This window comes from Phocoena phocoena, chromosome 4 (assembly GCF_963924675.1).
Source record: "Phocoena phocoena chromosome 4, mPhoPho1.1, whole genome shotgun sequence".
Classification (NCBI taxonomy): domain Eukaryota; kingdom Metazoa; phylum Chordata; class Mammalia; order Artiodactyla; family Phocoenidae; genus Phocoena; species Phocoena phocoena.
The window spans coordinates 17832436-17859387 of NC_089222.1; the positions used below are offsets into that span (position 1 = coordinate 17832436).

The 26952-nt window shown below is 49.9% G+C and overlaps 1 protein-coding gene across 1 annotated transcript in view; it reads left to right on the forward strand.

The window, feature by feature from the left end:
* The window catches only part of EPHB1 (EPH receptor B1), a 428446-nt gene that overhangs the window by 145537 nt on the left and 255957 nt on the right, over nucleotides 1-26952 (forward strand). The window contains exon 3 of the mRNA XM_065876076.1: nucleotides 14856-15537. Coding sequence (XP_065732148.1) covers nucleotides 14856-15537 — 682 coding nt within the window. The remainder of the gene's footprint in view (nucleotides 1-14855; nucleotides 15538-26952) is intronic.

Genomic DNA, 26952 nt, shown 5'->3' on the forward strand with positions numbered 1-26952 from the left:
CTCCCAGCAGGTGGGCCTCTGACCTCCCCACTCCCTCTCCCCTTCCCACCCCTCCCCTGCCCTCTTCAGGTAACCCCCTGAGATAAGTCAGAGCCCCCACCCTGGGCCTCCCACCCACTCTTTATCTTTTTCCCTCGCTACCAAAAGGCCTGTAATTAGGAAACATTAGCAGGCTCAAAACAGCTTTCATACCTGAAACGTCCTCTGTAATTGCACTCAGCAGTGCTCTTCTCTGGCTATTAATGTCACTTTTATGAAACAATGAGGAACAAAACACCCCAAGGCACTTAAAACATTTTTTTTTAGTATATAATATGTGTCTTTTAGGAATGGAGGTTTAAAATCACCTGCTTGACAGAGAGAGTGATAGAAAAGGCCTGGGGGCTCAGGACAGAGCCACAGGGGCGGGACCCTGGGGAGGTGGAAGGCACTCCATGGGGTTCAGACGCTGCTCTGGGAAGAGTGACAGGCCTGGGGTGGGTTGGCCGAGACTGGTGGATCCCAGGGGAGGAGAGGTGGGCTGGACAAGGGCACAGTTCTGCTCTGTTTCATCTTGTGTGGTTGCTGTCTGTCACAGGGCTTTTATATGAGCTCTTTTCTGTGGGCACGTGTGTGCCTTTGACAGAGAGGTGACTAGAATGTTACAGATGACCAGTGTCATTGGTTAGAATATGAATGATTACATTGAGTAGAATATTAATCATTGCAACTGGTTGCAGAAATGCTAGGGAACCGTTGACCGAAACTGCCTGCCTTGGCCAGGTATGATGATAATTCGGGAGGGGCCAAAAGGAGGGAGGAGACGCCAGTCCCTATGTCCTGCTCTAACCTCCCAGAATCCTTCGCTTTGGAATCTATCTTGTCTGAGAGATGCGCGCACCAGGGGAAGGACACTGAGTCAGACCAAATATGGGCCAAGCAAGATGACTGGCCAGAGACAAGCTGGAAACTAACCCCATTACCATAGAACTGGAGACAGCCAGCCACGTGGCAGGGCTTCCCTTACCCTGCTGCTCTCCGCCCAGGCGCCCCTTCCCAATAAAGTCTTTTGCTTTGTCAGTACGTGTGTCTCCTTGGACAATTCATTTACGAGTGTTAGACAAGAGCCCACTCTTGGGCCCTGGAAGGGGTCCCCCTTCCTGCAACAGAAATACATCGGATATGACTGTGTATATGTGTGTGTGGGTGGAGTGGAGAGAGAGAGACTGACTGAGGGAGAGATGCTTCTCCAACTTGCCATGTTAAAGAACTTTGGGAGTTGTGGTGGTTTACCAGAACCTTACTGTCTGGCAGATTGATTTTCTTGCTCTTGGAAATGCCTTGCAGACTAACTCATCAGCAGAGCAGGAGATATCTCTGTCCGCAAACTCTGGGAGGGAACCCCAGAGGTCACCCAGCCCCACCTCCCCCTCTCAGAAGCAGGCTTAACCCTCATTTGTCCGGACAGATGGGGTCTTTTCTCTAAAACCTTCCCTATGATGGCAAATCCCTGGCACACCCCTCGTCCCACCCCTGGAAACCTTTCTCGCACCAACATGTGAGGCTTAGGACCAGCTGCCTGGTGACAGCTTTTCTCAGATTGAAGGCTGGAGCAGCCCTCGGGGCCGTGGAAGGAAACGGGGCTCCTGACACAGGCACCAGGATGCAGCTGAGGGGGGTCCGCAGGGGCTTGTTGCCCTGACAGCCTGAACTCGCAGCTCCTCACTGGTCCCATTGGTGAAGGAAAGAAATATATTACAGGGGAGGATGAAGCATTAGAAGGAACGTGAGGAAGAGTTAAGAGGCCTGGGGAAGATGGACAGGAGGAAAACGGATGGAGAAGTGGTGTCAGGGTGGGCAAAAGACATGGGTCTTCTGGCTCTGGAAGGACAAGCCAAGCTTGTGCGGGAATAGGGAAGCCCTGGGGGTGCACCCTTGGCCTTACCTCCAGCTATGGCCTGAGGGAGAAGAATCCTTTGGCCTGAATCCCACTGTACTTCCCCTAGCATCAAGAAGCAAACCCAGGATTTGCAATCTAATATTCTGGGTTTATTTCCATTTTCCTCTGAGTTCTTTCACTACTCTGAGCCCATCTTCCCCCTCTGTCACATGGGTAATGTAAGATCTTATTTACAGAGTGGTTGACTGCATAAATTGGCTTTACCTTCTTTGGAAACACCAAAGCTTACTCAATACCACTTGCCCTGACTAGTGCTAGTGGTCTCAGTGATTCTTGTCTGAGGGACTTAACTTGCATGGTATGAGGGTAGGAATTGATGGGTGAGGGGGCCCTGAGATGTGAGGTCAGATTTCCAGCCTTTCTGTCAGGTTGTGGCTCTTGCGAGAATACCATCAGAGGGTGCACCCTGTTATTACTCATAGCACTTTTATTAGGAACAGTGATAACTACTGCTACTACTAGTTACTGTGAATTAACGACCAGCTGTGTACCAGGCACTGAACATCCCTTGTATCACTTCGCTGAATTCTCACCAGGACCCCGCAAGCCAGGGGGGTATTTCTCCCATTTTACAGAGCAGACACTGAGGCTCGGGGCAATGGTCCAAAGTCACAGGACTGCTTAGGGGTTTTGCCGAGACTGACCCCAGGCCTGTCTGACCACAGAGCTCACTCCTGTACTTGTACTTCTGCCCCTGGATGAGAGTGAGGAAGGGTGAGTCATACATTGTTGAGAAACCAGAGAACAGGGGGGCAAGGAGAGGAAAAAGTTTCCCAGTTTTCTACAAAGGGAAAGGGTAGGTTTGAGAGTGAAACGTACACATGTTAAACACCCATGAATCGCTTTTTAAGGCAAGCTGTTTGGGGAGGGGTGGCTCAAGCGCCGTGTGATGTGTGGGGTTTGGGGGTAGAGTAGCAAGTCCAGGAAGAGCCTTGAGGGAGCAGCCCTGTTCCCAGGGCAGGTGAGGCCTGGCCAGGGAGCCAGAGGAGGACACAGGTAGTCCCTGGGGATGGCTGGTTCCAGATAGTGATGGAGGAGTGTGTGGTCAGCTCCTGCCCCCAGGCCTTGGCAAATGCTCAGGAAGTGAGGACTCCTGGGAAGGGAGAGAGGTGAGGGGTCTCCGTGAGCTGCTGTTTCCCATCCAGTGGCCCCCGTGTCAGTTCAGCTGAACCAGCCCCTCCTGCATTTGAGGTGCGCCTCTGCTAATAGAATGGGGGGGCGTCTAGTCGTGGCACACCCTCGTCTCCATACGTACTGTCCCACTCACCACTCTTCCTGGTGGAGAGAGGCATGCCCAGCACATTTCCCAGTGTCACAAAGGACAACCACATGAAAGATGTTGCAGTCAAGATTCAGCCTTATCTTCTCAGTGAGAGCTCTGTCTTCAAACTGACATGGTCAGTGGTAATGGTCCACACTTGCGTTTAGGTGTAAATGGGTCGCTGTGAGAAACAAGCCAGGGGTGACCCAGATGGGCAGTGCCTCAGGTGGTGGGAACTTTCGTGTGGCTGGCCACATATTCATAGGGACTGACTGCAAGACGCGGGTGCAGGAAAGGCAGGTGCAAGTCACAGGTGATGGTGGTCCCATTGCATGCTGTGCTGGCCTGAGCACATCTTCAGAAATGGGCCTATTCTGGGAGCAGAGTTTTGAAAGGGACGATGGACCCGGAGTGGTGCCGAGTGGGGGGTGGTGCCTAGTGGGGGATCCTAGTAGGGGTATTGCCTAGAGGAGGGTGGTACCTGGGGGGGGGGGATGATGCCTAGTGGGGGATGACCAGTGATCGTGTCATTCAGAGGATGTTGGTGGACCTGGGAACCTCAGCCCAGAAGCAGTCTGAAGCAAAGTCCAGGAGGCAGAAGCATGAGATCAAAGTCCTCCCCAGGCTTCCCAGGACCAAGCTCCAGCAGCCACAGTCCCTCAAAGTGGATCACACACAGTGACCACATTCCCAGAGTTGGGGAGAGGACAGGATGGAGGGGAGTGTGTCCCCTTCCCAGGTCAGATTTGATTTTCTTGCACCCTGAGAATGGGAATGATGCCAGGAGCTCCTCTAGGAAGGCCAGTCTCTTCCTCCCCTGTGGCTTGCTGCCTTGTCTCCAGGAGAGCTCCAGCTGGCCACAGCCAGCCTGCTCACACTCAGTCAAAACTCTCTGCACTCATGGAATGAAGAGCCCATCTCCTTGGCCTGTAACCCAGTGTGCTGGCCTTGGCTATGCGTGCTGAGCGGAAATCCCTCCAGGCTGAAGGAAAATGCCATCAGTCTCTCCCAGGGGTAACTGCTCTTCATCAATGGAGCCCAGGCCCGGTAGGGCCTGGGGCCCGCATCTCCCGCCCCTGCCTTGTTCGACAAGGCCTTGTTGGACAGCAGTGGGGACTGCATTCAACCGACAGCTTAAGATAATCACATGTGTGAGGCGCTGGGATAATGACAGCTGAATACCCTGCCACCGTTGCCATAGTGACCAGCCAAGCACTGGTTCCCTCCTTTTTTTTTCTTTCTTATTTTCTGGGCCTCCTTGTTATAATGCTGGCTGGTGGGTGGGTGGGGGGTGAGTTTGGGAAATGGGAAAGAGGAGGAAAGGGGGAGGGGAGACCCAAGAGGGGCAGCCCATTATATGCTCTTTAAATACCCCAGCTGGAGGTGTTTTAAATCTCAACAGAGACAGAGAGAAACAGTGTCTTAATCCCCAGCTCCCTGTGAATTATTTAAAAGGGATCTTGTCAGAAGGATGAATTTGTCACTGTTTCAGTGTCAACAGCAGCAGCAGCTGTCATAATGGCCGAGGACCCCACTCCAGGCAGGGCCTGGTACCAAATGCTGCTTCCTGCTGGAAGTTACAGCAGCCCCGGTGCTGTGGACAGGGAGCCCCCACCCGAGGCATAAGCCTTCAGTGTTTCTCCCGGCGTGCTGACAGAGACTGGGCTGTGAAATGTGCCAGGATGCCGAGATGCAAGCCATCTGGACGTCGGGCCGGCTGGCCTTGCCCTGTGTTAATGTGGCTCCCATGACCCATAGCCATGGCATCTCTGTGTAGTGAGGGGCGCTCCCTGGCTGGGAGTGGGCTGACCCACTCACTCACAAATGCTTATATGGCATTTGATGGGTGGGCATATACCCAAGGGAGGGCACACAGGCCCCACCTGGGCCACAGCCAGCACCCCCAACTACATACACACACACACATGCACACCCAGGCATGCATGCACACATGTACATATGTATGCACACATATGCCCCCGTGCACATGCCAGAGATGATGCACAGGTGCAGACAACTAGACAGACAGGAGAGAGTCATCGATCATACACATCACGGAGGGAGAGCAAGACTCTCAAGGAAAAATGCCTGGTGCTGAGAGAAACTCCGAGGGCTGATAGCCACGACTCACAGGGGTCTCTTATTCAGGCTGAACTACTTCAGGCGCATTACCACGTTTAATCCTCACAGCCATCTGGTGAGGTGGGTACCCTGAGTATCCCTGTGTTAGAGAAGGAAACCGAGGCTCAGGGAGGTTTAAAGACATGTCCATGGTCACGGGGCTGGGTCTGGCTGACTCCAGAGTCTGTGCACTGAACTTCTGAGCTAAAAGCCAGGGGTCACCATGACCTCTGGGGTTCAGGGTAAGGCAGGGTGACAGCAGTGCTTCTTCATCCCAACCCTTTGTTGCTCAGCACAAAAATCTCCTTCCGAACAACCTGGGTATGTTATGCTTGGGGCCATTTCTCTCACTCCCATCTCAACACAGTATTTCTTGCATTTTTCCACCATCCAAGTTTCCAGAAGGATTTTGTGGAGATTTATAGAGACTGCCTTGGGAAATACTAAGTATGTTTTCCATACTCTAATTCTTTCCATATTCTAATTGTGTCTGCCACCCCTATCCCCTGCTCTTCTGCATCTTATGCACCCTTTAGAAAATGCATCGCTTTGTGCCCTTTCAAGGCTCTGGGCTCTCAGAAGCAGTGGCTGCCCCAAGCCAGGGGCCCAGCTCCTTGGCACACCGCATAGGGCCATGGTAATGAACAGGGGCCAACGTGTCCTCCCAGCGCAGTCCATCAGGCAGGTAAATGAAGAATATCGGGAGGTGAGCTGGGGCTCGCAGCCCTCGGGGGAGCCACTGAGTACATGGCTGCCTTGCTTGGTTGGTGTACTAAATGGTAGATCCCTCTGGGCTTGTAGGAATTTATGCCCCACGGACCACATTTTACATTTTAATTAGCCCTCAAGCTTGTCTAATATCCAAACTCTTTCAGGCTTAGTTTACTGTCTACACTGGAGCTGTGTTCTTGGGATCCAGGTTGATTGGCGGTGGTGGCTCCAGCCCTGCCCGGGCCATCTGCTGTCCTGAAGAATCTCTGGCTTCCTGTGGGCTCTGTGAAGTCGTGTGTGGCTCAGGCCTCAGTGGGCTTCTCTTCTTGTTCAGAGAGCAGCCATCTCTTACTGGGAGCCTGAAAGCAGGTCTTTGGATTTCCCCTGATTGAGCAGTGCCATGGGAGTCAGGGTCCTAACGGGGTGTGGTGATGGCAACTGTTTGCAAAATAGCAGGTTCCTTCAAACAAAAGTTTGCGCCCAAATGCAAGCTGAATGGGAGCAAAGCCTGTGATGTGTGTCCAATTTTGTCTCCTTGTGGTCTGGTGGCTGACAGTGGCCCAGGGATTGCCTGGCTGAGGGAAGGGGGCCCATGCTGAAACCTGCCCAGAGGCAGCCCTGGAGATTCCGGGAGGCATGGGGAGAAGGCTGCTGGCTGTCCCTCTGGGTCCGTAAGGAGACCGAGTTCAGCCCTTTAGTCCCTGCATTTTCTGGGGACGGAAGGGTAGGGTTATTTATCTGAAATGGAGGAGATGATCCCACACCCTGATGCTCAGGTTAACATAACAGCGATGCTGCTGCGGGAAGTCATGGTAATAGTTGGTACTTAGTGAGTGGCAGTTACTTGCAGGCTCAGTGCTAGGAGATTTCTTGCCTAGGTGATGATCTTTGAGTCCTCGTCACACCCTGCAGGGTAAAGAGTGTTTTGCAGATGAGGAAACTGAAGCTCAGAAAGCTGTGTGTGGTTGCAGAGCTATAACTGGCAAGGGTGGGGTCCGCCTGCCCCCGGCAACCTCTCCTGCCTCCCCTCCTCCCACTTTCCCCCTGCCCTATGCCACTTGGCAGCCACCCCGGCACCCTGGCTTTCTCGGCAACATGCCGGCAACACTCTTGCTCCAGAGAAGTCTGTTCTTCTTCCCTGAATCTGGGGTGCTGCTCCCACATGTGCCCTCCAGGCTGGGGGCCCCTGAGTGTCATTCCCATCTCTACCCAAAAGGAGACCTCTGACGACCCCACTGCCAGCTGTCACTCTCTAACCCCTTACCTGCTCCTCAGTAGTATTTAACACTGTTCAACTTTATGTTATTAATTTGTTTGCTTGTTCATCTACTGGTTTGTTACCTTAGGTTATCAGGCCCACGGAAGCAGGGCTTTGTCTCTTAGTCACTACTGTGTCACCAACACCTAAGACCACTACTTGGGGATGTAGTAGGTGCTCAATTCTTTATTTTAAAAATGAGTTAAATAAACTGGGTTGGAAACAAATCAGAATAGCTTCTTGTTAGACTAATAGAGGCCAAAATGCCAATTTTGATGATTTCTGTCCTCCTCTTAAATAGCAGTGTCCAGAGGAGCACCCCTTCCTGGACGGGCCCTGTAGAGGTGGCTTATTCTCGGCAGTTGCTATGATGCAGCACCACGGCAGCCACTGAGCACCCTGGGAGGGGCAGGGCCGGCCCAGCACCACGGCAGCCACTGAGCACCCTGGGAGGGGCAGGGCCGGCCCAGCACCACGGCAGCCACTGAGCACCCTGGGAGGGGCAGGGCCGGCCCAGCACCACGGCAGCCACTGAGCACCCTGGGAGGGGCAGGGCCGGCCCAGCACCACGGCAGCCACTGAGCACCCTGGGAGGGGCAGGGCCGGCCCAGCACCACGGCAGCCACTGAGCACTCTGGGAGGGGCAGGCCCGGCCCAGGGAGGTGCAGCAGTCCAAGGAAGGGCCAGCGATCATAGAGCTTTCCAGAGCTCCATGCTTGGAACTGTCTTCAGAGGCATAAGTAGCATCAGCTCCCTCTTCTTAACTTCATTTCATAGTGGTTCTTCACTTTCGCCCAAGAACTAGTGATTCTTAGCTTGCGCATCCATCTGACTCATCAGATTGGGCTCCAGAGGACCTTTGCCTGTTTCCGAAATCCAAACCCACCCTTGGAGGATAAAGAATGTGTTAGTGTTGTTCTAGAAGGGCAGTGTCAATGGACCAGTGGGTAGAGTTCATGGCAGTGGTTTTGAAGGAGAACAGTGTGTTCTATACACACATACGCACACAATCGGCCAGACAGCAATTGCGAGCAGGCACTCCGGGGCTACTCCAGAGCAACAGACCTGCAGGTTCCGACTCCAACAAGCCAGTCTGAGAAACCGAGATCTTGGAGGAACCTACAGGGGTCTTTATCATACATCAAAGTCCTGATCTGAAAGCCTGAGCAAGTACTTTCTAGTGGGTGTCATTGTTTTCTTCATTATGTTTATCTCAAGGACAGGTGGTCCATTGGCATCAAAAATAATGCCCTTTCAGAGGTTGTTAATATTCTGCTGGTTGTGCAAGGCTGCTTTGTTTCTTCTTCTCCCAGGGACAAGTTAGCCTGGTGGCACCTGCTATAAGTCCCCAGGCAAGGACCAGGGGCTGAGGAACAGACCAGGAACTTGCTCATTTCCTCAATTTGTCAGTATGTATGGAGGGTTAGGCACTGGGTATATCAGGAGGTCCCTAACACAGTCCAGCCTTCTAGGGGGCAAGTCCACATTGGGGAGGGTGGGTGGAGGTTGGAGTTTTGAGACTGCAGCAGGACTGCAGAGAGCAAGGAGGTGAGTTCCAGGAGGTTACCAGGAGATATCCAGCAGGCAGCTGGATAAACAAGTCTGGGCACTGGGAAGAGGTCGGTGATGTAGCGCATGGTGGTTGCAGCCTTGTGTGTGGCTGAGATCACCCAGGATAAAAGGTGAGAGGAGAAGGGAGTAAGGGTAGAGCCCCAAGAAACCTGTGGATTTCACTGGTCCCAGACATCGCTGAATAACAACGTCATCATGTAATACCAGTGTTGCAAAGCTAAATGCACAGAATTATTTCGCTGTCGACAGAACTAATAAATTAGTCAAAACATAATTCCCTGTCCTCAAGGAGCTCACATCCTGGCAGCGGAAACGAAAGCAATTAACGAATCATTCAAAGCAGCGTATTATCAAATGCTAAATTGTGTGGAATAGCTCAACCATACTCTAAGCATTTGGGAAGATGGTAGCTGAATATAAGCTGGGAAGGCATCATGGGAGAAATAAGACTTGAGGCCCCTCAAAGGAAAGGCTGCCGAGAGAGCTAGGCTCTGCCACCCACCAGCTGCCTGACTTCGGGCCACTATTGTGTCTCTGGACCTCAGTATGCCCATTTGTCAACAAAAGGTCTTGGTCAACATGACCTATGGTGGCTTCCAGCCAAGCTGTTATTCTCCGGTTCTGTGTCTTGGAGGAGGTGAGATGGGATGAGGATGGGGTAGAAGAAAGGCTTCAGAACATTAGCAACATTATCAGGAGACAAAAATGGGCACCGTCTCTGAGTGATGGGAGAGGATGTGGCCCTAGCTTGAGCCCTGGCTGTCTCTTGCCTGGTCTGCTGTCATTACTCTCTGACCAAACAGCAAGCCAGGGCATGAATCCAGGCGTGAGGTAATGCTAGCCCTAGGGCATGGCCACGGAAAGCAAGAAAGAGGCCAGATAGGAAGAACTTTGTTCTGGAAGAAATGGCAAATTGTGGTGACAAATTGGGCATGAAGTTGCCAGGGGCATGCTGTTTGTGGATAATAGAGACCAGGCCAGCTTTGTTGGGTGTTGAGGTGTAGGCTGGACCAGAAAACAAAGAGAGTTTTTCAGAAAAAGCTATGTTCGTTATTAGTTACATGTCATAAAATTTACTCATTTTAAGGGTGCAATTCAGTGATTTTCAGTACATTTACAGAATTGTGAAATCATCACCACAATCCCATTTTAGAACATTTCCATCACCCCCAAAAAGATTTTTCATGCCCATTTGCAATCACTCTCCTTTCCCATCCATGGTCTCAGGGAAATACTAACACTTTTCTGTCTGTAGATTTGCCTCTTCGGGACATTTCATGTAAATGGGACCCTGCAATATGCGGTCTTTTGTGTCTGGCTTCTTTCACTGGGCATCACGTTTTACAGGTTGTTGCATGTACCAGTGCTTCCTTCTTTTTTTATTTCCAAATAGTACTCCGTCGTATGGCTACACCACATCATTTCTGTCATGCCAATTAAAAATGTATGGAGCTGAATTGATCAATGTGTTCATATATGGCTCCTGAGTTTCATGTCATAATTACTGTGCTTACATTGTCTCCATAGTTTCTCTTAGTATTTTTATGGTTTCATTTTTAATGTTTAAATCTTTGATTCACTGAGAAGTCTTTTCTGGAGTAAGGTGGGAAATATGGATGAAAATTATGTGTTCTTTTCCAGATGGCTACCCAGCTATTACAACGATTTTAAAAAATGATTCACCTTTTCCCCACTGATTTGAGTTGTGGCCAACCTTTTAAATGTTGAGAGAAACTATTGATTTGACATCTAAAAAATTCCACCATTTACACTGCCACCAATAGGCTTGGGAGTGGCCTTTTCTCTTCATTCTTACGGAGACTTGATATTTTATCTTTTTAATTTTGTGCCAATCTGATAAGCAAATTACTGTGTTTTGTTGTTTTACTGGGAGGAGATAACTATAGAAAGGAACACAGGAGGCAGTGTGTCAAATGCCTAGAAGTGGAGGCTGAGAAGCTGCCACTGAACGGAGACCTTTAGTAGGAAATTAGCTTTGGAACAGGCAGTGAGAATGCGTCACGGAGACTGGAGCCAGCACAGGTTTTGGGTAGAAGAAATTGGGTCTGAATATCACTGGGGTCATATATCCATTACTGGTTAAACTCCCCCTTTTTAAGGATCTGGGAAGCGGTGTGCCCGGGGACACAGGGTACCTCAAAGCCTGGCTTGGGAGGCAGGCCTGATGCATGAAAGGGTGTTAAGGGAACACACTGACCGCTGGGTCTGGTTAAAGCAGCCTCTCTCTGTCCCTCCGCCCCCACCCCCACCCTGCCCACCTCGGCTGATGAGAGCCTAGAGCTTCTGCTACACCAAGATATATTTTCAGTGTCCACTGCTCTGGTCCAAACCACCATCATCTCTCACCTGGACTAGGACAGTGATGTACATGTCCCTCCATACACTCGTCCAACCCAGTCTCTACTTTGCATCAGAGAAATCTTTTAAAAACTCAGCTCTGATCACCTGATTTTCCTCCTTAAAACTCATCAATACCTTCTAGTTACCCTCAGGATGAAATTCGAAGTTCTCTACCAGACTCATCCTCTCCCCAGTCTTCCTGCCACCTCCAGCTTTTTATGACTCTTCATTCCTCAATGGTGCCGGGACACTTTTCCCCATCACAGGGCCTTTGCACTTGCTGTTCCTGGGCCTCGATGCTCTGCCCCTTCTCTGCCCCTCTCTGCCCCCAGCACACTTTTCCTGGCTAACTTCTATCCATCCGTCCCTCTCAGCTTGGAGGGTCTTCTCTGCCAGACCTCTGTATATCAATTACACCCCCCCTCACTTGGCATCCTGAAATTTTTCCTCACAGCAGTTAGCACAATTGTAATAATTTAGTTATTTTAATAACCATTTGTCTAATTTCTATTTCTCTCACTAGATTATAAACTTCATATTTCTGCATCACCAGTGGCTAACAGAATGTCTGGCATAAATTTGGCATTCAGTAATTATTTTTTCATCGATGGATGAATAAGGTAGAACTATAAAGCAATGACACTGATTCCAAATATCATAAACAAATAATAATGTCTGTCCTCCCTGCTGGGAATGCTATTCTACCCTCATCTCGATTTCCCCAAACCTTCTCTTTCAAGGCCCCCAATCCTAACTGCCGCTAACTTGGAGAGCATTTGTACCTCCTCCAGCCCCCTCTGATTGCTATATTTCCAACCCCCGTACCACCCGCGGGCAGGAGAAGAATGAAAAAAAGAAAGAAAAAGACTCCATCATGGCCTTTTCCTGAACAACGAGGAGTTATTTTCCCCTCTCTCAATTTCTCTCTACTCTTTGCCTTTGAATATACAGCTGTATTCCCCCTAATTTGCTTTGATCGCTCCCTCAGGAGTTGTCATGGAATCAATTAGACCCGTAGATTTTTATGACTCCAGGTCACCCAGTATGATTCCTCATTTTACAGATGAGAAAACTGAGGCTCAGAGAGGTTAATGTTTGAAACAATTACTTCTGTTGGGTCTTAAAATACCAATCAGTGTCATTTTCTAAGACAAATGTTCTCAATATCCCAGCTCCACAGGAACGTAAATCCTCATTCTGTCTGTTTAAGGGTGTACTGGTGATGATAGTCTCAGTGCTAAGGTGAGCCCCCAAAGATGGGCTTCCTGTCCTGCTCCCACACAGCAGAGCTGCATTAGTCTTGGGTGGGTCAAGGTCCCCACCCTAATTGGGGCCTCAAGCTTCACCTGTGCTTTGACAAAGGAGCCCCATGTTTGTGCATAGACCTCATACAGCCCAATGAAATGATGGATCGTGAGTTTAAACAATTGCAGAACAGCAAAAAAAAATCCTTTCCTTCCCTCAGAAGTCATGTAGGGTCAACTGGGAAAATGTAATTTCAAAACAGCCATGGGAGAGAGGCCTGAAAATTTGAACTGAAACAACTGTCAGCGATGACTTCTCCCTAATGTATTTGCTTTCTGGTTCCAAAAAACCAGGCAAGCAGAACATAACTATAATGAACACATTTAAATAGAACATAACACAATCTAAAGAAGGAATAAAAAGTGGTTCCTCAACATCTAGAGATTCAATAAGATATGAAACAAGGTCTAGGTGCAGTTGACTGTGTGCGAGGATCCCAGAAGGAGCCCACCAGCTAGAGAGGGAACGGGGCCCCCTGAGAGTGTGGAAGGGGCCTGGGGAGAAGGAGTGGCCATGGAGGTCACTGTACAGGCCTGGGTGGGTGGGGCCCACTCTCCACGTACCCATCTTTCCTCTGTACCATGCCTGGTCATCAGAAGCCCTGGTACAAGTTTAAAGGACAGCCTTGCTTTGCCCTCTTGCTCCTACAGATAATTAATTCTGTGCAAGAAGAAATCTGGTATATATCCCATGTACACTCGATTAGCTTTTAGCTCATTTTTTTTTTCTTTTTTCTTTTTTTGCGGTACGCGGGCCTCTCACTGTTGCGGCCTCTCCCGTTGCGGAGCACAGGCTCCAGACGTGCAGGCCCAGCGTCCATGGCTCACGGTCCCAGCTGCTCCGCGGCACGTGGGATCTTCCCAGACCGGGGCATGAACCTGCGTCCCCTGCATCGGCAGGCAGACTCTCAACCACTGCGCCACCAGGGAAGCCCAGCTTTTAGCTCTTTTAATAAAGAATTCTAATTTATATATTTCAAGGCCACACTGTGAATAATAAGCAATTAATACAATATTTAAAGAAATGGCAGTTGTTTGGGGTTTTTTTTGTCACCACTGCTAAATAGTCAAGGACCTTGATCTATTTTCTCTTTTCACTTTAGAAGTTGAATTTCTTCTACCCCTTATTTACTTCTTTAGCAAACACATTGGAACCTCCTGGGAAGACCCCCAGTTCTTGAGGTCAGCGTCCTGAGAGCTCCTCAGTATGGGCAGCTGCTTCCTCTCCCGGCATAAGGAAGAAAGAATGACCCAGCAACTCTTCTTTGACCCCTGCCCCAGAGTGGCTCATTAAGGAAGCTGTGTCTTTATGGACCCCCTCCCCTTATTGCCTGTTACTGAAATAAGTTACTAGGTGAATTTCTTTGGCCATTCAAAGCACTTGTTTCTATTTCCTCTCTTTCCCATCTCCTTTATGGCCATGGGACCACGGGTGAATTGCATGATGTCTTTTCACCTGTAAATTGAGGATGATAATCTAGTTGTATGGGGAACTGTTGAGACTATTGAGAGACATCACTTACTAAATGCATTTTTCCTCCTCTCCTTCCAGTCTACAGGACTGCTAAAAGTGAGAGCTCTCTTTTCCAGCATGAATCACAATAGTCTCTCCCTTATTAAGAAGCTTTCCTTATTCCCTAAGTAACCCCCTCCAACATTCTCTTCCATCACATCTTTGTTTGACGTGTTTGCAAATGATGCTTAACTTGCTTCGTTAAGGATCTCTCTTAGTATCTCTACTCTTATCCACTTCAGTCTAACTTTTTCAGAGATTGATGTTATAAAACAAAAGTTTATGCGAATCTAAGTTTATTGAACAATTCTGAAAACCTTTATATTCATATGCTTTTTGGAGATATAAAAGAGTTTCACCACAATAAAGAAATTAGGTTCAGAAATGAGAATTTCCCAGGTGGGGGTGTCATGTGGTCAGACCCGTAATACACAGAGTGACTGTTGAGAGCAAAGGGAGTGGCATTGAAGATGAAAGTGCCTACCATTGCACGGGGCTAAGAGCTGCAGGTGGTCCCTTGGATGTGATGAGTCATTGTCACAATGAGAGCTGTGGGTTAGATGAAGGGAGGCTTTCTAGGGTGAAGTCTGTTATATTTTGGGATGGGCTGCAGAGAAGTCTTCCAAAGTCTGCTTATAAGGAGACCTTTAAAAGCAAGTTCAAATTAGGTGCGTTCATTTCTCAAGTCAAGCAGCCAGACTGGTGAGCTCGTAAGGCCCCCTCCAGTGCCAGGCTTCTCCTCTGCTCTGCCTCTCCTTGTCTTCTTACTCTCTATTTTGTGTTTTTCATGTGTGTGCCTGGCCTGCTTGGTACAGTGGGAAGAAGTCAGTGGCTATGATGAAAACCTGAACACCATCCGAACCTACCAGGTGTGCAATGTCTTCGAGCCCAACCAGAACAACTGGCTGCTCACCACCTTCATCAACCGGCGGGGGGCCCATCGCATCTACACGGAGATGCGCTTCACTGTGCGGGACTGCAGCAGCCTCCCCAACGTTCCAGGCTCCTGCAAGGAGACCTTCAACTTGTACTACTACGAGACTGACTCTGTCATTGCCACCAAGAAGTCGGCCTTCTGGTCCGAAGCCCCTTACCTCAAAGTGGACACCATTGCTGCAGATGAGAGCTTCTCCCAGGTGGACTTCGGGGGAAGGTTGATGAAGGTCAACACAGAAGTCAGGAGCTTTGGGCCTCTTACGCGGAATGGTTTTTATCTTGCTTTCCAGGATTATGGAGCCTGTATGTCTCTCCTTTCTGTCCGTGTCTTCTTCAAAAAGTGTCCTAGCATTGTGCAAAATTTTGCAGTGTTCCCAGAGACCATGACTGGGGCGGAAAGCACATCTTTGGTGATTGCTCGGGGCATATGCATCCCCAATGCAGAGGAAGTGGACGTGCCCATCAAACTCTACTGCAACGGGGACGGGGAGTGGATGGTGCCCATCGGGCGCTGCACCTGTAAGCCTGGCTATGAGCCTGAGAACAGCGTGGCCTGCAAGGGTAAGCCCTGAGGCTCTTAAGGCCTCTACTTCCTGCCCTCCTGGATCAGGGCCGAGTCAGCAAAGGTCCCTGCCTCCAGCTCGGGATCATAAAGGAACAGAAGAGCCTAATGGCTTCTTCTAAAGTTCTGGGGGGAACCTCCATCTCCAGTGCTAGACCTGATGATTTTCCAGTTGTGTTCAACTGGATATCCGTATTTATGGTGGGGGGAAGAGATGGGGAGAATTGCAAATGGTGGATAATAACTTAATACCCACTCAGGTATATTTAGTTTTGGGGACACTGGCACTCATATTCTCCTTCTCTCTCTCTTTCTCCCTCTTTCAGACACACACACACAGAGAGACACACACACCTGCATCCAGTCCAGCCCCGTGCTCTGAGGTGTGGATTATTTGGGTTGTCGTAGACAAGTCACTCAAGGGTAACTGAGAAATGACTGAATTTGGAAAATATTTTTGTTCATTTCAGTCCAGCTCCCACAGCACTCAGCTTGGTACCGAACCCATGTAGCTCATTAACTCAAAGCCCCCTGCCTTGGCTGTCTTCCTCCAGGGTCTCAGTGCCAGGCCCTGGGGTAGGAATGGGGTCTAGCATTTGTAGGTCCTGAAAGGAGGTGAAGCTGTTGGAATCGGGGTGGGACAGTACTGTGTGTTCTACCTGTGCTTTGGGATGATACAGAGTGATGGCGACTGTGCAGATGGGGGCATCAGGGTACCCTGTACTCACACTGACCCTCCTCAGTCCAGGAGAGCACGTGTGCAATACATGGCAATAAACGTGCTGAACTGGCTTGAGACTCAGTCTTCTCTGGGAGTTAATAGAGAAGTCTAGAGGGTCCATGGCCCACCTGTTTCCTGAGTACTTGGAAGCTGAACAGGGGGGAATCCAAAGTTGGGGAAGAGAAGACTATTTTCCTTTATCTTTTGCTTGTGGCTTTCAAAGTTTCAGATTCTTTCAAGAGCAAGGCTTCCCATATGGACCTCAAAAACCACCTTGACCCTAACTCCTTACTAGGGTTGCCCCAGTCCTTTGGGGACAAGTTGGAGGTGGGGGGGGCTGTGGTTGCTCCTTCTTCTCCATCATGAGCTTCATTCCAGCTATCCCCCATCATCATCCCCACCCTGCCTGAGCATCAGAACATCCCTTGCGTGTCTCCTTCCCCATTTACCTTGCTCGCCAAACACCTGCAGGCAAAGCACCAGGCACAGGATTGCTAATGCCCACCTGCTCTGCGGTCCTTTGGACTCAGCTAATTGCCTGGGCTGGGGCACTCACACAGCCTTTCTGAGGACTGCTGAGAGCAGAGAGCTGTGCCTTTGTGTCTTTATTGGGTTTCTTGGTTATGGTACCCGTGATGGATGATGTGGAAACTGGAGGGAGAGAGTGCCAGATCAAGTGATGAATCAACGCAGACAGGTTTAAAACCAACCCAGCCTGGTCCCACAGCGCTCCTCTTTGTCCCATTGTTTGGGGGTGGGAGGGAGGTGCCCTCTTGGGCAATGTGTCAGGGTCTGAGTGGAGACCCAGGCCTCAGGCTGAGTTCTTAAAGGCGCAGGTGCGGCAGCTGCCAGGCATGCTTGCAATAGCATGGGTGATTTCTCCAGGCTTCAAAGGGTGGCCACACTGCACTTGCTGGCTGGGGCCCTCTTGTTTCCCATTATTTCCTGAGCAGAACGGCAGGAACCAGAGCAAGCATTGATTGGTTCTGATTTAATTGGGACTCTGGGAACAGGCTCTCATTTCTCTGGGCTAACTGGAAATTTTCTCTTTTGGGGGGTTCTTGTGTCCCTGTTGCTTGTCCGTCACCTCCTGTGGTTGTCCTGGGAGGGCCTATGGGGACAAATAGGTAAATCTAAGTGGTTACTTTCCATCCTCCCTACTCAGCCCCACCCTCCTCCTGACTTTTGGTGGATGTTCCTGATCTAGAGCTGTCATGAACCTGACCTGACTTCGCAAACTACTTGTTGCAAACTCACTGGAAGCTGGAGGAGATGGGGAGACCAGGACATCATCACTTTGCCATTTCAGAGGCACAGGCAGCCACATTTTGGTGGCATTTCTAAGAGCAGAGAGTGGCAAGCCAGGCGGCATCATGGGTCCTGCAGCCCAGCGGCCTGACTGAACTCAGTGCCCTAGAAAGGCAGAAAAGCACCTTTCCTTCTGTCTCAAGAACTTTAAGCTGAATCTTCCAAATTCTTTGACCTTGGCTCTGCTAGTAACCCAGGCTTGATGGCTGAGCCTGACCTCCCTTCCCAGGGCTCATAGCAAGGGGCTGCCCGGGGAGGTAAAGGGGCCTGGGGCATAGATGGTGATCTTAGGAGGATTCTGCACCCTTTGAATAGGGATGGACAGTGCATGGCGAGGTACTTGTAACTAGTCCTTGGGGTGTTTCTTCAAGAGAATGTGCTCAATTCATTTTGGATGCTCATGCTGGGGGGGTGTCAGGTGGGCACTGTGGCCCTTCACAGCAGTGCTGGGGTGGCCTGCACAGTACAGGCAATTCTCCTGAGGCAAGAAGCATGGAGATTGGTGGATGCAATAGAGACCTGTAGGTGAGAAAGTCTTGCGAGTCTCCATCATCTGTCCTGGTAGGACTGGAGAATGAAGGCAAGCTGCTCTCTCTCAATACAGCCCTGAGAATTGAGGCCTTGGAGCCCGGCTGGGAGAAACCTGGATGGTTCTGTGATTCACGGTTATGTTGATCTGATTAACTTTCTTTTCCAGATATTTGAATCTGAGCCTCTGCATGTGTCGAATCTATGGGCTGACAGAAAGAATATCTTTTATATTGTTTTTCTGGCAGTTCAGACTTTCATCACAGGCAAGAATCTTACTCTGACTTTTGCCTTTGCATCTGCTAAACCCTCTCCTGTCAAAGACATGGTGACCAATTTCTTGGTTTTGCAGAAGCATCTGGGGACCAATTACGTAGTTCAACTAGCAAAGAGTGGTCCTGACCTAGAGCTGTTCCTGTTGTGAGGAGGGAGGGTGCTGGAAGGAAGGGGTGGCAAGCAGAGGAAGCCGTGGGGGGAGCTTGCACATCAGGCTGTGCAGCAAGCGGCTCACACACTTTCTAGAGGTCTCCATGGCCCAAGGCCTGTTCTGGACTCATCCTTTCTGCACACGTAGGTTGGATTGATCAGACAGAATCACAGCAGCCTGTTGACCCCACCAGTGACTCTGACCCCATCATGCATTTATCTCTGTGAAATTGTTAATTACTAGGAAAATGACCTATATGCCCCACTTTCAAGTTTTATGCTCTTAGTTTAGCAGATTAATGAGAAATCATGGCTTTGTCTTTCCTCACCTGCATGCCTTCCCTGCTCAGGTTGATGGCTAAGTCCATTCTCTTTGTGAGTCCCTGTAGCCTAACTGTCCCTGGGCCAGGGAGGCCAAGAGCTGGTGCTTGGCAAGCTCCCTCTGTGCTGTGACGCCTAAAATGTTGCATCAGCTAAAGTTGGTCTTGGGGGTCAGCTAAGATCATTCCAACTCTGGATGTTAGCAGGGCCTTGGCAGCTCCTAAGGAAGAACAGAGCTGTTCTCAGCTGTTCTCTGTCCCTCGTTTTGTGTCTCTTCTGCTCCTTAGCATCCATCAAAGGCCTGCCTTGGGCCCTAAAACCTCATGGGCACCGTCTGTGCAGCCCTTTGCCCCGCCCCCCGCCCCCCCGCTCCTCCCCCAGCTCTCTTCTTCCCTCCTTCCCTCCCTCCAAATGGGGACTGTTTTCCTTGGTAATTTTCCACCTACATGTAAATTCCTTCATGCCTGGAAACTCAAGGGACATTTTGAAGCTTTCAACAGTTTCGGCACCTTTGTCAACCTGAGCAGCCAAGATGAGCCAATCTATAAGCCTGGGGGAGTCGAGACAAAAAATCTGCAGGATTCGAAGGGGGAGAAAAATGTGTTTAATTTAGCTCCTCTTGGAAAAAAGAAGTTTCTGGGACCTGTTTCCACCTCCCTTCATCCTGGGTGTTGAAAGAGAAACTGGGGGCCTGACAGAGCGTGTGTGTGTGTGTGTGTGTGTGTGTGTGTGTGTGTGTACGGTGCTGTGCTGGTGGCTGCATTCAGGGGCACTGAGGGACCTTTTCTGCTCTGCTCTCTGGCCCATCAGCTGTTGGCTGGTGACTGAGAGGAAGGCCACAACCTAGACGCCTCCTCTCAAGCCGCAGGGAGGCCCGCTCTGCAGAGGCCAGGGTCATTAACACCGCAGCCCGGTAAGATGAGCTTCATGATAGGATTGCCCAACGGGCTACTTCATTGAGAAACCTCTCGGGCCTCCTATGTAATTGGCTGGATGTAATGGACACCAGCATGAGCAACAGGAAACAGAGCTGGAAGGATGCCCCCTGCCTCACCGACTCCAGCACACGGGGCAGGGGTGCACGGTCCCAGACTCTGGTGGCGGCAGGGGACAGCAAGGAGAACAGGGGAGAGGAGCAGCTCTGGGTTCCAAACCTCCTTGTGCTCTGCATTGCCCCTTCTGCCTTTGAAGGACAGGGGTAGAAGCACCCAATACAAGCCATCATGATTCTTCCAGGTCAATGCTAGTGTAAGAGAATGTGCTGGGCATGATAGCTATCCTAAGTCCGTGACTTAGTAAATGTTATCAAAGATGATGACGAAGGCACCATACGGTCGTTATTGAGTCAGTGTGGGCAGTGGCGACATCACGGGGTGAGCAGTTCAGCTGGGGCTCTGGGCCCAGCACTACTGCACCATGAAGAACCATCGAGCCTGAAACAGCCCAAGCTGGTGGGTGGCGGTGAGGGTGGCGGTGGGAGTGGGCAGGATACCGAGAGACCATCTATTCTGACTGCCTCATTTATCCATGGAGAGAAGGCGGCCAGAGAGCATCTCTGCATACCAATCCAGGGAGCCCTGTTGGGTAATGTCAGAGCTGGGATCAGGACCCAGGTCTGGGAGGCCACCATCTGCCTCTGCTTCTGAGTCTGGTTTTTGTTGAAATTAACGGTCCCTGGGCACACAACATTTGTTTCCAGGAATATCCACCCCCTCTCAGCTGTTTTCCCATGAACACTTTCTCTGTGTCTGTGTTGTCCCTTGTTTTATCTTGGGTCCAGGCGCTCCGTGGAGCTGTGCTCTACAGTCATACATTTCCGCACCATACAGCACAGGGCTCCACGTTGACTACCCCCATCTTCTTTTTAATCTTTCTGGGAGCAGTACCATCCCTCCAGATGTTCTGACATGTTGACGTGCCTGTGAGCCATCCAGAGGGGCATGGCATCTGGGTGGGGGTGGGGTGGGGGGGTGGTGACACCAAGCTCCCTGGGAAAGGTGAGGTCTAAGGCTTTGTGCTTTCAGAAGAGGACAGGGGGAATGGCAGGGCTGTGGGCTGGAGGCCTGATTGTGGCTCTGTAATCGGCATCAAGGAAGAGCATGGGCCCCGAGGGCTGAACCCGGGCTCAGGCAGGGCTGGGGTCAGACTTACCCCCTTTGCTTCCTGTCCTCAACTCTCTCTGGAGCCGGACAGCCCCTGTATATGCAGAACCTGAGCACAGCCATCTGCACAAACTTCCTTGCCTGGAGGGTGAATCACCACTTTTGAGTTTGAAGCATGGAGATGAAAACTCCCACTGGATCTGAGCTTGCCTGGAGCTGGGACCCTCCGTTCTGGACCACAGGAGCTCTGATGATCTGAGCTCTGTTTCCACTGCTTTGGCCCGTTGACAAGCTGTGCTGACAGTGCCTTGATGCTTCTGGGCCTCAGTTCTCTCTCAAGGCAGTGGGGTGAAGATCCCGAGAAGAGTCAGCTCAGGGCAGCTGCAAATGGTGAAGGAATACATCCTGTTTGCACACCGCCAGGAGCAAGCCTTATTTTGCCAACAGGGCCATGGCAGGGACATTGAGAGAGGGACACCCTGGCCTTTCCCTAGGGGAGGGGTCTCTGTCTGCAGATGTCCTGTTTGTACTGTCCTTGCTGGCTAAGAGCTGGAGCACCAGTTACCTGGTCAGGCAGCTGTAGCTGAGCCTTCCACTTTTGTTTTAACGGTCAGTTAATGAGGCAGGGCAGGAAAACCCCAGGGAGATGTGGCTTAGGACAGAGGAGTATGTCTCGATCTGCTCGGGGCCCCGGCAGCTATCCTGTATGACAGAGAGCATCTTGCCTTCCAGTGTGCCCACCCAGCCTGCCACATGAGGAGTCTGTGCAGCTGCAGGTGTACTGGGTTCACCCCCTCGTGTGTGTGTGTGAGTGTGTATGTGTGTGTGTGCGTGCGTGCGCGCGGGCACACTCATGGCCCAAGAGGTCGGGAGGAAATCAGCTCGGCTGCGTCAGGCCCTGGAGAGGTTGGTGAGGGTTAGGAGGCACTGTGGGAAACCTCAGGAGGCTTCTTGGAATCACAGGACAGAAATTTAGGGCCAGGGAGGGCCAGGAGCAGCTCTGACAAGGGTTTTTATTGAGGGTGGGACCAGTTCAGGAGGAGGGCTGGACCAGGCCCTTCAGTTTCTAGCTTGTCCCTGGCGTCTGTCTGGAATAGCCCACCGAAGCCGTGGGCACATAGTGCCCCTAGTGGGGGCTGGAGTTACTTGGTCTTCAGGTATGACCCTTGGGGCCTGCTCGGGTCACCTCCTTGCAGGCCTTGGCACGTCTGGCCTCCCATTCCTCAGTCTAGCTGGATTCCACTTGTGAGTTCCCGTGGATGGAGTGTCTCTATGCTCATTCTTTCTCTAGGTTCTTATCGGACACCTACTGTTGCCAGGCCCTTTACACTTATACACTCAGATGAAGCGATTCTGCTTCTGAGAATCTGCTAGATTCTTAGCTCTTAGAAAGCACTTGCAATAACCAGAGGGCAAGGGGACCACAAGTGGCCTATGGAGGGTGGCCCCTCCCAGCTAGGTAAGGCCTCTAAGCCCACCAGATGACACGTACTTTGCTTTCCCACAGTGGTCCCCCAGCCTGCTCTTAGACACCACCAGGGATGGGACACTCTGACCTCCTGAGGCAGCCTGGTTCATCACGGAGCCCTTCTTTCTAGGACTGAAATGAATTAGGGGCCCACTGCTGTTGTTTCTGGGTTGGAACTTTTCAGCAAATCTCCCTTATCCCAAGTTACCTTTTGTTGTTGTTATTTTTTAAATGCTTTGAACGGGTAGGACATATGAAATGAAGTTTCCCTTTGACTCTGGTCCTGATCAGGTCCCTCACTGTTTTAGTTTCTGATATTCTCTTGCCAGTAGGGTCCATGTATTTGCACACCCAGAATGCAGACAAGCCCTTTCCTCATCTACACAGGGCTTACTGCACAGGGTTTTTCACCTAGTTCCACCCCCCCCCCCCCCCCGCTTTCTTGCTTAACAAGGAAAGTTAGCAGTGGTTTGGTTGGTTGCGTTACCTAGAAATCTGGCCTTTTACTCTCCAATGATTGTGTAATATTCCACTGGATGATTGTACCTTTATTTAATTGGTCCTTCATTCATATACATGTAGGTTGCATCTTGTGTTTTGCTATTTCTAAACAATGTTTCAGCAAACATCCTTGTGCTTCATCTTTGCACTTAAGAGTGAGCATATCTGTGAGATTAATTAATTTATTTATTCAATGAATATTTATTGAGGACTTTCTGGTGTGCCATGGACTTTTCTAAGAGCTAAGATGTAGCAAGTTCTTAGAAGTAAAATTGCTGAATCAGAATATAAATTTTTAATTTTGATAGATATTCCCAAATAGTCCTCCAAAAAAAAAAGGACATTTCCTTCCAACGTTTGCTCCCACCAACAATGTATGAGGGTTCCTCTTCCCCATACCTTTGCCAAGATAATAAAATATCAATTGTTTTTAGCTTTGCCAATCTGATAGATGAAAATTGGCCTCCCACTGTGGTTTCAGTTTCCATTTGTCTTGCCATGAGGGGCACTGAACATGGCAAAGTTCCATAAATTGCCCTGTTTGTGGGTTGAGACGCAAGTGTTCCTGTGTAATGCATCATTACATTAGGTGGGTTTGCACTTGGCAGTCAGTTTGGAGTGTGCTCACTCCACGATGTAGTCTACCCTTCACTCTCCTCTGGTCCCTTCCCTCCTGCCCTTCATCCCACCCTTCATGCACTCTTTGCCCATCTCTAGCCTCAGGACATTTGGGCACGTGCTGTGCACCTATTGCAGTGTTTCCCAACTGTGGTAGGGGAAAGCAGAACAGGTGGGACAGGACAAGAGCCGGTGCTGTTGCAAAAGGGCCATGCCACCCTTCTGGCCAGTCTCAGGAAGGCTGGCCAAGCCCAGTTTGGGGGGAAACACACCTCATTTTTCCCATCCTTCTCCTGCCCAGGGCCTGTTATGGGCTCCCTGCTCCACTTCTTGCAGTCCTGCTCTGCCCCACGCATCCCTCAGCTCTCACCCTTTGCCCAGTGCCTCCACCTGGCATCACTTCCTTTTACTCTCTCAGCCTTCCTCTGGGGCCTCGGGGCTCAGCTCACCCTGGTGATTCCCACTCCACTGCCCCTTCCTAAATCACCAGCCCTCAGCCGGTGCCTCCTCCAGCCTCCTCTACATTTCTTCTGCAGCCTCTCACCCTCACTAGACCTGCCACCCCTTCCGCGGCAGCCCTGAATCTGGCTCAGTCCCATCCCTGACCAGGTGTCCTTGCCCAGCCTGCAGAAGCCCCAGGCCTACTTCTGCCAGGGGGCGTTGTCTTAGCCCTGGCCTGCGGCTCACTGCCCATTCTCTTTTTGGTTTTGTCTTCAACTCTGCAGCAGTTCTTTCTCTCTGGGGCCATGGACTTCCCACCTCTCTTACTAGCCTCAGCCTCCCTCTCCCCTCTCCTCTCCTCTCCACTCCTCTCCCCTCTCCCCCTCCTTTCCATCTTCCTCCCTCCCTTCCTTCCTCACTACTTTTCTGTTTAAATATATTCAGGTTAAAAGGTGAGTCAGCTTAAAGAAAAATAATAAGTTAAATAATAAATTTAAAAATCTGGCATGTAGATATGGCAAAAAGCAATCAAGATAATATGCAAGTGACTGATGTTTAAAAAACTGCTGACTTGGGCTTCCCTGGTGGTGCAGTGGTTGAGAGCCCGCCTGCCGTTGCAGGGGACATGGGTTCGTGCCCCGGTCCGGGAGGATCCCACATGCCGCGCAGCGGCTGGGCCCGTGAGCCATGGCCGCTGAGTCTGCGCGTCCGGAGCCTGTGCTCCGCAACGGGAGAGGCCACAACAGTGAGAGGCCCGCGTACCGCAAAAAAACAAAAACGAAAACAACAACAACAAAAAAACTGCTGACTTGCCCCATTTACCTAGGTTAAGAAAGCAGCCTGTATGCTCTGCAGGGCAGTCCCACACTCCATTGTCAGATCATGCTGACGGCTCTGATTCGGGTACAGAGCAAACTTCTCTGGACTGGCTTTCAGCTTGCACTGAGGCACTAGGACAGTGTGGCTATCATTTATAGAACACTCATATGTACCGGCTTCTCTGCCAAATTCCCCTCCTGCATTATCCCTTAAATCCTCACTGTAGCCCTATGAAGTACATACAACCATCATGCTCGCTTTTCAGTTGAAGATACTGAGGCACAGAGAAGCTAAGTAGCTTTGCCGAGGTCATGCAACGTAGGACTCTGAGGCCTGGCTGATAACCCTTATTCTATGTTCCTCTGACAGCTGGAGAAGGGCAAGATTTGCTTAGGGGCAGACCTGTGTTTTGTGAGGGGAGCTAGGGCTTCAGCGTCCCACGTGGACTGAGATATAAGCCTTCCCTAAGGTACCCAAAGAAAAGCCATCAGAGTTTGATCAGCATTTTCCATTGGCTAGGGATGAACCAGGAGGTTCATGGAGGGACCATGCTCCTGGCAAGAATGAATCAAAGACACACCCCTCCAGCTCCATGGTCAGCCCAGCTCTCACCCTTCTCCTCCCCTAGCTCCCTACGGGCAGGGCCACCCCTGATGAGCCTCTGTGTCCCAAATGTCTACACTGTGCCATCTGTGAAATGAGAACAAAACACATTGAAAACAAAATTGGTGGAAACAGGATGTGAGCTGAGGAGGAAGAAAAGCTTTGCAAGTAAGTCAGAGAAAGACAAATATCATATGATAGCGCTTATATGTGGAACCTAAAAAAAAAAAAAGTGATACAAATGAACTTCTTTACAAAACAAAAGCAGACTCACAGACTTAGAAAACAAACTTATGGATACAAAGGGGAAAGATACTGGGCAGAGTGGGCAGAGATAAATTGGGAGTTTGGGATTGAAATGTACACACTACTACATTTAAAATAGATAACCAACAAGGACCTACTGTATAGCACAGGGCTCAATACTGTGTAAGAACCTAAATGGGAAAAGAACTTGAAAAAGAATAGATACATGTATATGTATAACTGAATCACTTTGCTGGACGCTGAAACTAACACAACATTGTTAATCAACTATACTCCAATATAAAATAAAAATTTAAAAAAAAAAAGATGTTTAAGAAAACATCTCAGCTGAACCAGGCAGTGTAAACTCCGAACAAGCCAGGCAGGAACAGAGCGCGAGTCCGATGACAAGGCGTGCACTCGGAGAGGTGACGATGGCAGAACCAGATGGAGGAAGTAACCAGTGATGACAGAGGCCTTGTCTGTTGTCCAATAGAGTGACACGTTGTACACACAGGCACACACAGAAGAAAATCAACAGAGCGGTTGCAAGCCCATACGTCATGAAACCCTTTTGCTAAAAGTTGGTGATAATGTGTCAGTTTGACAGAGGACATAAGGTCAGTGTAACGTGTGTGCTTCAAGCAGAAAATGACAATCTGCTCTTTGCACAAGATGGATACAGCTTCTCATTGAAATTGTATGGAATATGCAAGAACTCTGCCAAATCATGAACTTGGCAAAAATGTACCTGTTCTGCAAATTAGGCAATTGGAGGGTTTCTGTTGGGTTTTTGGGTCTGTCACACACATGCCTGTGTTGATTTGAATGTGGAGGCCCTTGTGGCTTGGGCTTCTCTTCTCTCACTGGTTCTGTTTGTCTTCCCCTCTGCATCTTTGGCCAAATTTGTCTCTCCCCTGTTTTCCTTTTTTTTTTTTCCTCCATTTATTCTATTCTTTTGTCTGCCTTCTCTCTGGAGTTGATTCGAAAAGAGAGAAAAGAGAAAACACATTCCACTGGTAGAATTTTAATGAATGGATGGCTAATTCCATTCATTTTATTTTTTTTTCCTCTAGGAAACTGTTTAGATGCAAATTGCAAGGACAAATGCATTTTTTCACATAGGAAAATATAGGAAATCAATGTTCATCAGTGAAATCAATTGTAAATATTACGAGTAACTTTTTTCATCAAAATTATTAATATGTAACCACACGTGTTGCTAATAAGGTTATTTTTTTAAAAGAGCATAGCTTTTTAAAACAATGTCTTTGTAGAATGCCCTGCTTCTCCATGCTCATTTCTTTATTTT